Source organism: Hippoglossus stenolepis, chromosome 2 (assembly GCF_022539355.2).
Source record: "Hippoglossus stenolepis isolate QCI-W04-F060 chromosome 2, HSTE1.2, whole genome shotgun sequence".
Classification (NCBI taxonomy): Eukaryota; Metazoa; Chordata; class Actinopteri; order Pleuronectiformes; family Pleuronectidae; genus Hippoglossus; species Hippoglossus stenolepis.
In genome coordinates, this window is record NC_061484.1 from 4,612,710 (window position 1) to 4,627,595 (window position 14,886).

General features: G+C 43.9%; 1 protein-coding gene across 3 annotated transcripts in view; it reads right to left on the reverse strand.

The window, feature by feature from the left end:
* Positions 1 to 1,319: 1,319 nt before the first annotated feature.
* The window catches only part of LOC118125190 (axin-2), an 84,404-nt gene continuing 70,837 nt past the window's right edge, over positions 1,320 to 14,886 (reverse strand). For all 3 annotated transcript variants that reach the window (XM_035183587.2, XM_035183610.2, XM_035183594.2), the window contains 9 exons: positions 13,790 to 13,930; positions 11,006 to 11,108; positions 8,995 to 9,135; positions 8,009 to 8,430; positions 7,723 to 7,872; positions 7,368 to 7,601; positions 7,118 to 7,222; positions 6,406 to 6,531; positions 1,320 to 3,217 (listed from right to left, as the gene is read on the reverse strand). In XM_035183587.2, coding sequence (XP_035039478.1) covers positions 3,091 to 3,217; positions 6,406 to 6,531; positions 7,118 to 7,222; positions 7,368 to 7,601; positions 7,723 to 7,872; positions 8,009 to 8,430; positions 8,995 to 9,135; positions 11,006 to 11,108; positions 13,790 to 13,930 — 1,549 coding nt within the window. In that variant the 3' untranslated portion in view covers positions 1,320 to 3,090. The remainder of the gene's footprint in view (positions 3,218 to 6,405; positions 6,532 to 7,117; positions 7,223 to 7,367; positions 7,602 to 7,722; positions 7,873 to 8,008; positions 8,431 to 8,994; positions 9,136 to 11,005; positions 11,109 to 13,789; positions 13,931 to 14,886) is intronic.

Sequence of the window (14,886 nt, forward strand, 5' to 3'; positions counted from 1 at the left end):
CGACTGTACTTCTTTAATGGTGACGCCGCTAACAACATTTCATGTTGCTCATTACTGAGGAAGACTAGAGAGAAGGCAGGTAACTGTCAAAAATAATTCTTGTGAGTATTTAACAACAGGTTCCATAGACATTTCCTACTCTTCTGTCAGTCGCACTGTAGACTGTAACTTCTTACTAAAGTAGAGTGTAGAGTGTAGTTTCCACTGTCGTTTTATTTTCTAGTGTAGCTGATACTGATGTCTCTTCGTGGATTTCCACTATAAATACATTTGCTTTATGTTATGTTTACGTATGTAATCCCTTTTCTACTGGTCGAAAAACCCACTAACATCTGTCTTTTGTCTGCAATGTGAATAGATACAATCACCATTCACTCCAGGGTCGAACAAATCTGTAGTAGGCACAGGTTTTTATTCGCTCCGGGTTCGGCAGTGATAGAAATGTGTTACATGGGCGAACATGCTTATTTGACAGACAGCGAGGTGAGAGAGTTTGTCAGTCCATCCGTAACATTGAACATGAAGCACAAGGGGGGAAAAAAACGAAAGGCAAACTCCTCTTCTGGCAATGGGAAAGAAGTTAATTGCCTCTGTCCGCAGGTTTACCTGCGTTTAGAAAACCTGTTTATACCTGCTAATTTTGGTGTAAAAGACGAATATGTTTACAGGACTCAAGACTGATATAAGGAATGTTTTTTTTTCCCCCAGAAATATTTTTTCACATTGTCACATTTCACACATTAAACATATATACCCCACATCCCCTCCCAACTACAAACCCAAGTGCCATGCCTGAGGGAATATCACATTCTTGGAATGATATAGTAAGGTGCTGGACGCCTGGTTCAGTGTCTTTACAAACAGATATATACATTAGAGGGAGAAGAAAAAACTAGAAAAGACATTGAATGAGAGAATAATTCGTTCCTACATGTAAAACACCATAATATGTACTAAAGGGCTCTCGTAAGAATTATATAGGGGACTTGCCAAGTATGCATCAAAAACCAGTAGGCCAGCAGGACAAATGGAGGCTTGGTGTTTAACACATGGTTAAATAAGGTGCTCAATCTGGCAATTTCACTTCTTTTCTTATTTGCACAATTACAAGAACCCTGTTATTTCTTTAAAAAATTATAATTTACCTGGTGTCCCTGACTGATCCTCCACCCATTGTGTTGCCAAAAAGTATTATCTTACTAATACAGGGAGGCTTGTTGCACAGTATGGTCTATAATATGAAACAATATCATGTTGACACAAGAGGAGGTGGGTGAAGTAATTCTGTATCATGAAAGAGACAATTCACACACAACTGCTTTCATTTGAAAAATATAAAACTTTAATAAAGGCTACATCTCTCAATAATTACAATAATTATAGGTCCATGTAAATCTTTAAATGAAACTCTTTATATAATGTATAATTTACAGTTTAGATAGAATGAAACAAAACAAAAAAGGCCATGGTGTAAAAACAAAAACATGATTACAGGATATTATTAAAAGCATAAAAATATCTTTTCAACATAAAACCCTTCTGAGAATCAAGGGATATATATTAAAACCCTGAAACAGGGTAGCACATGGTATGGCATCCATGTAGGCACAGGTGCTGTACTCATATAACACCAGCGATAGTGTTTGATGTGTATTGTGTCTGTGTATGTACTCTATGTGTGCATCACGTGTGTCAGTTTCCATACTTCAGAATGCATAATTACAATGTATACAGGAACTCTGCTATATACGATGCTATTGTAACAACATTCAAAGGTTATCGGAGCCAGAATTCTTCAATGTTCACTTTTCTTTCCTTTTTTTGTATTTTTTGACACGCTAGCTGACTTCTGCAGGAAGTCATTCTCATTGACCCAAGCTGGTTCTTGTTAGCACAAGTTATTTTGGTGTGCGGGCTGTAAACACTGCCATTATTAGATGGTACAACTTGTGCGACAGGTCTCTGCTGTGTGTATCTGTAACTATATTCAACCCCCCCACCATGTGCAATGCCTGGTTTACAAACAAAGGCACAACAAAAAAGATTTGAGCTCTAGTCGTTGGACTGACAGAAAGAAAAGGGAGGGGGGGGGGGTCGGAAAAGCTAGTGTGACAAACATAACATTACAAACTATCAGCAGCATTTAAGACTGGGATTGCCCATAAGGATAGTGGAGGGAGAGCGCCGCAGACGAGACCACTGCTAAGGTTGTTAGTTTGGGTCAGACGGGGCTACAAGGCTATGGGAGGTGCTAGGCTAGTGTCACATCCTTTGAGTAAAGTAATAACAAACAAAAAACACAAACTTATACAATATTACCACAGTATTCTCCCAACATTCAAAGCAGCTTGCCCATTGGCTGGAAATAGGGAGGGGGGAGGAAGATAGGTTTAAGAAGACTTAGGAAGGGAGAACAAGGTAAAAGGAGTTGGTTGTTTTTTCAATAAATACTTCATAAAAACTTTCATCTCATGACAAAAAGCATCTATATATATAATACATGTATATATACATATATGCATGTATGTATATGCACACGTACAGACGTTTTTGTAACGATTTTCGAGCGTAACATTAAGAGCAGGTTGGTGGAGCTGCGTCTTCGGCTCGTGCCAGTCTGTTGCACTCGGCCCGGAAGCCGGTGAGACATCATCAGTCTCTCATCACATCTCAACAAAACACTCATCTACATCTTCAGTGGTTATATTCAGGAAGAGGTGGCCCTCCCCCCTCATGGGCTCCAATCATCATCTTCATCATCATTCTCATCATCCTCGTATTGGCCTTTAATTGTCTGTCGTGTCATTCCCTTGTGTTTCTAAGGCTGATTGGTTGAGAAAGTCAGGGAGGTGCGGCACCTCCTCTGGATTCGGTATACTTCATTGGCTCATCTTCCTTCAATCACTCCTCTTGTGCTGGATATATTAACTCTGTTTAGCTTAATATTAAGAAATATAAAAAAAAAATACAAAACGAAAAGGAAGTCCAGAGTGTTAATTACATAGAGTCTCTTGCTCTAGTTTCTTAACGGACAGTTTAGCTTTTGGTTGGGCAGGGAAGGGTGTTGGTTGGCTGGCAATGAAGTGGCTTTTAGTCCATCCTTTCCACCTTGCCCAGGACCTTGCCTTCATACATGGGCAACACGGTGGCGTCTTCCCACACCTCCTCGAACACAGCACCACACTCAAACTCATCACTTTCCTTCTTGAAATAGTACCTGAGGAAGGAGAACAAAGAAAAAAGTCTGTGATTAGAAAATGTTGCATGAAGGTGTACATAAGAAAGAAACTAAACAAAACATAGAATTGAACTCAAACGAAACCTGACAGTGGCAGCAAGAGTGCATCTGATATATTTCATCGTGTTTTAAACCGCTTTGAGGCACCTACACAACTACTTCCATATACATGCTCGTGCACAACTCCCTCTTGTCCAAATCAAACACAAACACACACACACACACACTGAGAGCCAGAAATGGATCCTGCTCAAAACAACTTAGTCATAGCCTTCAATGCCATCCCTTTTCACTTCAAAGGTTTAGCCTGACTCTACATCACACCGCTGCACAAACAGAGCTGAACCTGCCGTTTAAACACTCCCTGTGATAATTTAAGCTGCTAGAAACAGCCTGTGTATTTTTGTGTGTTCATCCATGTGTGCTCGTCTCCTCATCCACTTGTTCATCTTGACTGCTGGCCATTCTACAGATGCCTATCTGTCCTGCAAGGTCTTATTAAAGTTGATGGGTTAATTAGAGGCTGTCTTAAGACCCCCCCTCCCTTTCCCGGTCCAATCTTGAATGGTGACCCCCCTTTCCTCTCTGTGTCTCCATGGCTTCTAATTGGGCTGGCTGTCAAATGAAGGGCCTTTCTGTCACACAGGTTGACATTTCAGGTGCCTGAGAGTCTGCCTGTGACTGCAAGACCACACTCCACTGCTTGCACATAAACACACGCCCCACGTTTCTCTCATAACACACATGCACATGCGCGCGCACGCACACAGTGCAGTTTTCTGATCACCAGCCGAGAACAGAGGGGAAAAAGCAGGGGCAGGAAGAGAATAAAGCAGATCGAGTGGAGGCTTTCCCCCGGCTTGGTGACCGGGTGTGATCGGTTGGGATGCTGTCCGAGCCTGGGGGCTTTACCCTGAGATGGGGAAGGGGAGGGGAGGGTGGTGACCACTTAGACAGTCTCCTGGAGGTCACGGGTCACCTAGCTAGCCCACTCTTCTTCTTCTCTCAAGCAGAGATAACTCCCAGGGTTAGCTTAGTCCCAGTGACTGTGAAGTCTCCTGGAGCTCCTAATGATTTCTCCTCTTTACTTTAAACCCAGCAAAAGATCAGCGGGAGGGGATTTAATGATAAGCTTTGTAATGGAAAAATGCCTCATTTTGACCATGTGTGCCTGCATTCAGAATACAAAAAAGAAGAAAAAAAGGGGGGGAAAAGTTCTGTTTTATCACTCAGCTTAAAGTCATTCAAACACGTGTAGGAGGGGCATACAAAAATGTGCACATACTGTTTTATTTTCCATGTTGATTGTAATTACACACAAATGAAGGAGGAGGTTTCGTTACCACAGCTGCAGGACTTTCTACCCAAGTGTGCAGCGATGTGACAGAGGAGAGCTGGCTTTGTTTGATGATATATCATTTCAGCAAACATTTCCTCTGTTGTCTCAGCGCGGCTGGACAGGATTAAGCCTTTTCATCTTCATTAGCAGAAAACAAATCAATTCAATATCCTCCTAAATTTGAATGGCAAAATGTTTCACTGCTACATTTTTTACACAAATAGTTCAAAGTCATCACTTTGTTTCAGAGAGTGAGACCGAGGGAGTCTTTCCATTGGAACATGTTTTATGTGGCAGGATTTTTCTCTCTTCGCAACATCTGGCACCAATATCGTCTGGCAGAGCCACGGCATACTGTTCTCCGCTGTACCGCTGCCATGTCCAAATTAACCAACTCCACACATTCTGCTGCCATTGAAGCCAGACGCCTCATCAACCCCCACCCCCTTCCTTCTCTCTCGCTCACTGAAGAGTTATGGGATAGCAGGGGTGCAATGACTTGTTTGCAAGGCCACCTTCTCTCTCTTGCCTAACAAGCACATGTGGCTGTAACCTAATGTTGATGTCATGGGCATGCAGGCTTTATGTTCATGCAGTGGCATACAACCTACACAACACTGCACACTACTAGTACAATTGCTTGATAAATCAAGCCTCGACTTCCTGGGTGGTGATTTAAAATGTCTTCTAACTGACCGGCCATTGTATTTCAAATTACCTTAAATGTCCTGATGTTTTTTAGGATTGTTTTGGTTAGTTTCAGATATTTTTGCTGTGTTAACCGCAACCAATCATTAACAGAAGAAGGAGCTTGCGGCATTTGATTTTAATGTCTGATGCAATAGTGCAGAGGCCTCGCAATGGTCTTTGTGCACAAAATAAAATGGCCCAGGCTTCAAAGCCATATTTATTGAGGCTGCCTTACCATGGAAATCAGTACCAGATGTGAGAACCCCCCACTCCCTCTCTCTGTTAGCTCCTACAGTGGATCAGCCCAGTTTCTTTTCAACTATTGGGCTTCAGTATTTCACACTCCCACTCAGGAGACAAGCATACAAAAATGCAAATACATTCGCATATAACAAACCCTACTAAAGTAACAACCCCATCCAAACAGTTGTGAATAAACATCTATCTGAGGCTACATTCATACTACTGCGTTTTCGTTAGAAAGCGGTGATTTCAAACTAAAACAATCTCTGTCCACACAAGCATTTTGGCTCCATTTCAGTTTTAATCCCCGCCCATACTAACACGCCTGAAAAAGCATTTCACATGACCACTCACATGCACGTGCCAGTGTTCACAGGAGTTGATAGTTGCAGAAATGTTGCAGTTTGCTGGAATAACAGCTAATCTCTAACGCATGTACAGTTGTATCATTGTAAAATGCAGAATTTAACTGGTTAATAGCTGTAAGAAAAGACAATAGGTTCAGCAATGCTAGAAAATTGTCGATTTGTTGTGTTGGAACACTGGAAGCTGAGGCTAATGCCAGTTGTTTTATTACGGAATTTGTCATGTGACAGGAACCTGACGAATCTGTGAAGGCTACGTCTTGACTGAAAGGACCCAATGAGAAAGAGGTTGTGAGTGTCTACGTCATCTTTTCCAGGCATCTCTGTTTTAGTTTTCAAACTAAAACAGCGACATCAATGTTTAAAAAACCTCTCTGTTTAAGCGACCATAAAACTACACAGCAGTGTGGATGGCAAGTGTTTCCATAGCAAACTTTATACGTTTTCAATTGAAAGAGTAATGTGGATGTAGCCCAAGTATGTGCCAATGCACTGTGATCCGTGTGTTGCTGTCAGAGAATCATATTTACCGGTAGTTGCCTTTTTTGCTAAGCTGCTCCTTGAAGTGTCCCAGGGTGAGGCAGTGGGTCTTCATCATGCTACGATAAGGAATCTCCTCACCACAGAAGAAGTAGGTGACCACTAGTTCCTTAGACCTGAAGACACAAAATGATAAAAATGTTTTTTAAACAGCTGCATTTGTAGGTGAAGAAGAAAAAGAATCTATGCTGTGCCGTTAATTAAAGGTGCCAACAGACACATGGCCCACTGAGGGTCATCCAATTAAAAATAAAGAGGCCTCACAGTCAGGTGGCTGTATCTTCACATCAAACAACTTCCTCTTTTAACAACATATGTATGAAAGGGGCCGATAACTTTGAGTTACCAGGGGCTACTCAACACATCTTTGTTGAGTTCCAGTGGTGTGTGTGCGCGCTTGTGTAAGTTGGGAGATGGGTGGGTAGTTAGAATTCCCCATTAAAGCTTGTTTAATCTTAAATGATTAAAAAGCAAGAGAAGAGGAGTTCAAAGACATAGCTATGCTGACTCACAACATCTCTCTTTGAAGGGAAGAGCAAGAAAGTCTGTCAGGAAGAGAGTGAAAGCACGAAGCTTGGAGAGAGGGAGAATGTGTCTGAGGAGTGAAATCTGGAAAACTAGTAAGAAATAATGAGTTTTAGAAACAAAAACAGGATTGTGTTGTAGATTCAAAATGGAAGAGGTAAAAGAAGACAAACGTACTCGTCTGCTTGGAGTCCAGTGATGGCTAGAGGGCTATCTCCAGAGGGGAAGGAAGCTACTGGATGGTTCCTTTCTCGCTGAAGGCTGCTGGTTGCTGTTGAATGCCTGTCAAAGTTAGAGATCGATGGCTAATCAGTACTTGCATCAATTTGAAGTAACCAATGGGCATCATTTACAATCTGGTTGAAGATGGGAAATATGGATGATTGACAATTTTGGTTAATGTGCAAGAATGTATGGGTTTGACAACCTCTGTTTTGGCGGCTTGGAGACCTCTTCTAGTCGGCGGCAGGCCTCCTCTAGCTGTGCCAGGGTGTTGGGTGGGGGCAGAGGTGGCATGGCTGGGTCCTGGATAAATGGGTGGCCAGGATGATGGCTGCGGAGGTGAGTCCCACTGCCAATGCCGCCTCCTCCCCAAGAGTAGGGAGTCCGACCAGGCAGAGGCTTGGAGTCAAGTGGGCTGGACTTCTTCAGGCCTTGAGTGCTGATAGAAACAAAATATATATTATATATTATAATACAAATTAATATATAACATAAGCTGTGACCTTAAGACTCGTGGCTCTTTAGTATAAATTATGTTCTGATTCCAGGAAGATGCTTACCTGTGTGGCTTGTGCTTGCCCTGCCTTTCACTCTCTAAGATCCACTGCCAAACATTCTGAGAGCGATCAGTGGCATCTAGGGGAAGGAGCGGTGAGGACACGCCCTCATCTGTGGCCTTGACTGGCCGTCTGGACAAAGTGCTGCAGCGACTGAAAGGAGAAAGACAGGCACATTTAGACCAAAACCAGCTTTGCCACAGGGAAAACTGAAGAAATTAAGTGCTACAGGCTACTGTACAATGCAGGTTAACAACTGATGGAATCACGGCCAGGAGGTAACACTTACGCAGGGGTGAAGTCAGAATAGTTTGCACCCCCTGGAGGGCAGAGGCACTGCACACGCTGAGCCGCCTCCGCCTCTATCTGCTCCTTGGTCTTCGGCCCAGTGTGGTGATGGTGGATGTAGTGATGGTGGATGTGCTTTGTGGACGGCCTGCCTGTCATCAGAACTTTGGTGTCCCCGGGATAAGCATCAAAGAAGGGCCCTTGACCAGAAGACACCATGGCACCCGTCCGATCTGGGGAGCGTGAGCGCGGTGAGTGCCGCACTACACCTGGTGACTGGCAGCCAGGTGTCTTCAGGACACGAGATAGGTGCTCGTCTAGAATAGCCTGGGGGTCTTCTTCGCATTGAGTGCTAGATGGGAGCAGAGGGTGATGGAGGGAGGTGTTGCTGGCGAGGTCACTGCCCTCCTCTCTTTCCTCCTCCTGGACAGGCAAAAAATAAGAAGAATAAAACAAAAAAGTTGAGACTGTTGTCGTAAAGCAAGCAGAGGAGTTTATTTCCCAACTTACACCAACTTATATCATACTCTGAAGTCAGTGAGAGCAAATGCTGGCATAACTTGATTTGAGTTTCCTTTTTGCTGCACTGTTATCTTCACTAACAGGCTTTGGGTGCACTTCATCTATAATGCAGAGTGTGCCTGTGCTTCACAAGAGACTGGCACTACACATACTCAGCAAACGTGCCACTGGAGAGTATCTAAGTGCTAACTATTTGAGGGAACTTCAAGTGTGTCTAGAAACATAAGTTTGAAAGTTCCTCCAGATGAAATAATAGTAGGACAGAAAGGAAAAGTTAAACCAAGACAGACTTTCAAATCCCATGGTCTTTTCCCTATTCTTCCACATGCTAAAGCTGGAAAAAAGGTTTTAGAAGTGCAATAGAGAACCAAGCTAATTTGGATACAAGTTAGAATTTCCCAGTGGCCGCCATGCTTCACATGGTTGCAAGTGCACTGTTTAGATCAGGTTTCTGTGCATCCGTACCTCCTGGATCTGCTGCAGCCTCTCCTCCAATGAGCTCATGGTGTCCTGCTCTCGCTTCAGCTTGTCCAGCCTGGCTATAAGCTGGGCAGCAAAGGCTGAGGGCTCCACAGGGGTCATCTCCTTGGGTAGCCGGTATGTCCTCTGCAGGGTAAACAACACAGGGGAAGGACACTTTAGTTTGTGTGTGAGTGTGATTGCTTAGTGTTTCTGACAGATGCAATATGGTGCATTAATCCGCTGCCCTTGCCCTAATCCTATCTTGTTCCAAAAACCCTGTTACCATTCCAAAAGGCCTAATCCAGATGCCCTTGCTCTCGAGCTAACCTGAACCTTCTCCACCGCCCATCACTTCCCAGATCTTCTCATGCCCAGTGCCCTTGGCAGTGCCAGGCTGCCGGGCGAGGGGAGAGAAGGGGGTAGTGATGGCGGGGTAGCAGTTGGTCTCGCTCGGAGGGGAGGCCCCCTGCCTGCACCCTCTGTAGCCCAACCAAGCCATCAGCAAGGCATCCTCTGAAGTCAGCACACTTCAAAGGGCCCTTGTCAAACATCAAACGCACACTAGGGGTGGGAGGGACACGCAGCTTTAAATCTCAGAATAAAAGCCAGATATCGACGGAGAAGAGAGTGAGGAGAGGAGCAGAAAAAAGGGAGAGGGGGACAAAATTAACAGCATGAAAAAAAGAGGAAGAGGATTGAGATGTGCGTTTGTGAAGTGGCAATGGTGGCAGGGAGAGAGCGAGACAGAGAAGGAGGGAAAAGAGGGAGGGAGAGGATAGAGGAGTCAAATACTAGGAAGATCTGAGGGGAAGTAGTAATTTATTTCCTGGCTGCATGCAGGGCAGCTCAGAGGTACTCTAGTCACATTATCCTCCTTCTTTTTTAACTATATGCGCCAGTTTCTCTCTCTCCTCTTACTTTTTTGTTATTTGGCACACTGGCTTTCTTGATTTTGACTCTTTTTTTGTTGTTCCTCTCATCTCTTTGTAGACACGATGAAGGGAAGAAGAAGAAAGGCAAGCAGAGCTGCTGGCAAAGGAGCGCCAGCCCTGCACGGGGCCCCTGCTGCCTGGGGCTGGTGCATCATGGGAGACAGAGCCATCTCCAAATCAGGAGGGAGACATTAAAGGAGTGCAAGTGGGAAAGGAAAAGAGAGAGAGATTGAGAGAGAAAAAGGAAGAGGAGAAGAAGAGAGAAAAAAGAGGGAACAGACAGCTCTTTCAAATGTGCGCACAAACATGCACACAACTCTTACACATACACATACCTGTGTTTGGATATGAAGACAAAAGAATTTCATATCTCTTCTCTTGCCTCCACCCCCCTCAAGACCCACCTCCTAATGTGTGACAGTCTGTTGTAACCTAGTTCCTTCAACCTCCCCACTACAACTTCAGCAGGTCAACAAAGTGTTGACTTCATAGCACATACACTGTCTATACCAAATACTAATGGGACCTGATATCAGGGTGCGAGTAGAGGAAAGTGGAACTGAATTGTGATATGCCTCCTATTCATTTGCTGGGATGTAGACAGTAGTTTTTGTAATATTTCAAAGATTAATCTTAAAGTAGAATTTATCATAATGTCCATTACCTACACCATTACCACCACTATCATTGATGCATAAAACAATTGAAGTTATCATGCTTTGAAACACACTATAGCTACTGAGGCGGAATCCAGAGACGACTACACAAGTTTATATTTATGGCCCTACAGAAGCTACAGGGATGGGGGAAAAGGAGGGGCTTGAAACAGCTGAAGGAGTGAAGTGGTATGCAAATCTTGCCTTTCATTTACCCTGACTTTTATATGAAAACGAGCAGGGGAATGAAATATAGTATTCTGTCACAACACAAGCTCTGAAAAAAAAGAAAAAATTAAAAATAAAGCACAACTCCTAGAGGAATCAGGACCCAGTTGTCTGTCAGTGTGTAAAAGTTTGAGTTTAGCTGATTACAAAAAAGGAAACACTGAGACAGAAAGTAGAAGTTGAAGAAGTAGGACTTACAGGAAAGTGGGGTAGTGTAACCTGGCCGTTGATCTTGACACTACGATGCATCTCTCTCTGGAACTGCTTCTTGGTGCCCAGCTTGTACGGAGGGATTCCATCTCTGTAAATACCAAAGATGTCACAGGTTTATATTTGGTGTAAACAAGAGGGAAATGGACAGTAAAAATACTTGTTGTCCTTATTTGTTATTAACTGTTATATTCAACTATCTAGAGGCTGTTATTTTTGCTGATGTAGGTCACTGCTGCTCATCACACAGGTCACAATGCTTCCACACCAACAGTTGGTGCATTAGCACCATTAGCCAATCTTTGTGGAAAAGAGCCCTTAGGAGGCAGTTTTATCATTGAAGTGATCGACAAAGCGCCACCCAGTAACCACCCACTAGGCACATTAGAGCTAAATCAAAAGGCCATGGAGCCCTTGAAGCCAAGGGAACAAACAACACACATAACAAAACACACGAGGACAATGGGAGAGATATGCTAAACATCCCCGTGGGCTTCAAAAGAAGAGACTCACTGATAAGATTACATCAAGCCTTGTCAACTCTGACAGTGGTTGCTTAAAACCAGAAGAATTAACACATAACCTCAGTAGCTGGTCTGGGTCAGAAACTACAACAGGTTAAAGCAGCCTGGCAAATGTTGCATTAGCACTGCTGGCTTTGTAGCTCTGATATATTAATATGAAAATAGAGATGTAGCTAGAAACACTGGTAGTCTCTGGACAATTAAACGTTTATTCAGAGAATCTTATTCTCCATTTTTCATCCTATGTCTGCCAGCTTTTCCAGTCAGTTGCCACTTAGGCTAGGCCAATTATCTTGGCCGTTTTGGCTGCTCAGAAGTGTCTGACCTAGCCCAAACGCTACTTTTTCTGCTGCCTCTTTGAAATCTCAACACTCATGCACATATGCACCCGCTGCCATCTTCGTTTGGCAAGCGCTCTGCTGTGAGCCTCTGATCTCAGCTACATCAAAAGGCTGGTTTGTAAGATAAGGTAATGTTTGAAGTTGGTGCAGCAGCATTCCCCAGCGTCCAAGTAAATCCATAAATAAGATATAAGCAAAAAGAGAAAGAAAAAAAATCACCCCCACCCTTTCTTTCACCCCCCTTCCCAAATCCTCCTCTTCTTGTTCTTTATCTGAGAAATGAGATTCAAATTTGCAGTGTGCCTGTTAGCCACCATAAAAGGACACACTAATCAAATTGTTCCGTCAAATGAGAGAGGAAGAAGCTGTGTTTTTTATTAACATCAGTTCTGGGTAGAGAGAGACGAAAACTGGGGACAAGGACAGCAGAGATCTGTGTCAAAGACCTTGGTGATAACTATTAAAAGAATATGACTTTGACACATAATGCTGTTCAACAATGAACCCATTTTTCTCCTTTATTCATCTGAACAAGTTCTGCAAGTCACATTTCAGTGACATTGTAAAGAGGAATCGGGTAGTGGAGCCACGCTGCCGATATCGCCCAACTCAAGTTGCAGTAAGCTTCTTGTAAGTGGGGCCTACTACCAAAATCAATGTTTCACAAACTGTACCCATGAGAGTACAAGCCATTATCCCTCAAGGTGCAGGAAGAAACAGAGGAAACTCTTCAAAAGTAAAACTCAACAGCCCTGAGGAGCTCGAACAGTAACGAGAACCCCAAACTTAGTAGCAAAACAGCGTTAACAAACAAAGCTCGCCGAATTCCCACTCACTGACTATGTTTTATCTGTCTAAACTGTTCCCACCCTGGCTAACCATGTCATGGCTGGATGTTTTGTCCAGGTTGGGAAAGAGAAAATATCTGTGGACGCTTTCATGGGTCCTTACTTTATGGGGATCTCCTATTCAGTTGTGCAAGTCATTTTCAAAGCAGCCAGCTACCCTCTTATCCCCCTAAGCTCCCCTCACCTAACAATAGGCTGAAAGTGATTCAGTTAAGCCCTTTATACTCCATGCACTTTATTTTCTCACTCCCTTGCACTTGGAGCCTCACCATTCCTGCTATTGGCTCTGGAGGCTGGAGGAGAGGAGCTGTGGAGGACTGGGTGGATGGAGGAGATTTTTTTGGGGTGCACTAGACTGACCATGGGAGTCCCGTATGCCTTGTCCCAAGGTCTAGAAATGAGTAACCCATGTGAAAGCCGTGCAGACACATGATCTCAGCACGCCGCAGAGGCCAGTGGCAGGAAACCGACCCACCATGTGAGTAAGCCTCCTTTCATTTGGTGCCAACATTTTTCAATGAGTTTGTCTTGAGGCCCAAATGGCCATTTTCCTCCCCCTCTTCTCTAGCTCTTCAAAGGGAAAAAGCGATTAGATAATATGAAAAAAACAAGTCTGTTGTGGCAGAAGGGTGGGATGGATACATTTCAACTTTGAGGGAAATGAGGCAACGCCCCCACCCACATCAAGACGTTCTCATTTTTTCTCCCTCCTCTCCAGCCTGTAACGCATCAGAATATACTTCAAAAGGTCTTCAGACATAATGACTTTCCCAGAGTTATCTCCCTTGAGGCCACAGCAACAACTACACTTTAATAGAATTACCTGGAGTCAATCATTGAGGATAATTATAAAACATTACAGTCTATTATTTTGCAACAGAGGAGTCCCCTGGCCCCAAGAAAAGCAGAGCCTCTTAAACTACGAGGCCAAATATTTGTATTCACACCCATAGACTTTGACTGAACTCAAGGCATGTTTAAATACTATGGAAATGATTGAAATGAAACTAACCAACCAACTTTTTGTGCTTTCAATAAAAAGAAAGAAAAAACACTTACACACTACTGTCTGTCATGGACATAGAATCATCCGTCGTAGCATCACTGGAGATCTCGCTGTCATTGGCACTGGTGGCAGGGGCAAAAATGTAGCCGGAGTTGACAAAGTAGGGGCTGGCAGGGTCTCCTCGACGATGGGACCTGTGGAAGAAACAGGAAGTCATGCTTTACTGTGATGCCACTGAGTAGGTATTAATGTGAAGACAATGGTGAGGTGTGACACAGTTGAATGAAGTTTTTTTTTACATGGTTCCTTCTGTTTTTCACATCAGATTTTAAAAGCAAATGTGGAAGCAAGGAGTTTGATCTGTTGACATTCTCTGCAGATTTCTGTAATTAAGAGTCACTTTAATGGGGGGAAATAAACAACAGCATTTCCCTTTTTTCTCTCTGTCTTTCTTTCTCTTTTCCTCCATCTCACACGTCACTCTTCACACTCTGCCACTTCTATCTCTGCTTCTCTCTATCATCCAGTCTATGGCCCCCTCCTTTACCCACTCTCCCCTGCTTTCCCTTTTAAAGTCTCTCTCTCTCTCCCTGTCTTTCTTCTCTCTCCTGCTGTGTTGCATTCCTGTTCCAGTAGTGAAGGGGGTGGACAAGGATGAGGGAGGGAAGAAGAGGGAGGGGGAACTTGAGCTTTACAGAGGGAGGGAGGGAGAGATGGAAAGGGGGAAGGGGGGCCCCTTTCTTTATGAGAATGCCTTCTGCCGGGAGTGCTGAGAGGAGAACCCCAGCATGACTAAAGCCGTAGGCCCCAAGCACAAACCTGACCTTTAGAAGGTCCATGCAAAGAGTCAGGTATTTAGCACAGCTGGGCTCTCTGCACCCCTTGCTCCCTTTCTCCATCTCTTTTCTTTCTTTCATGACACCCCCCTCCTTTCCTGTATTCCCCTCTTCCCCTCCTCTTGTCTCTCCCTGTCTCCCACCAAAGCATGCTTAGTCTCTGTCAGACAGATTTTCTTTTTCAAAAAGGAGAGATAAAAGTGTTGGATAGAAGAGAAAGAGGAAGGAAAACACACACACACACACACACACACACACACACACACACACACACACACTATGGCAGAGTCGTTTTGGTGGTTGAAGCTGCGGAA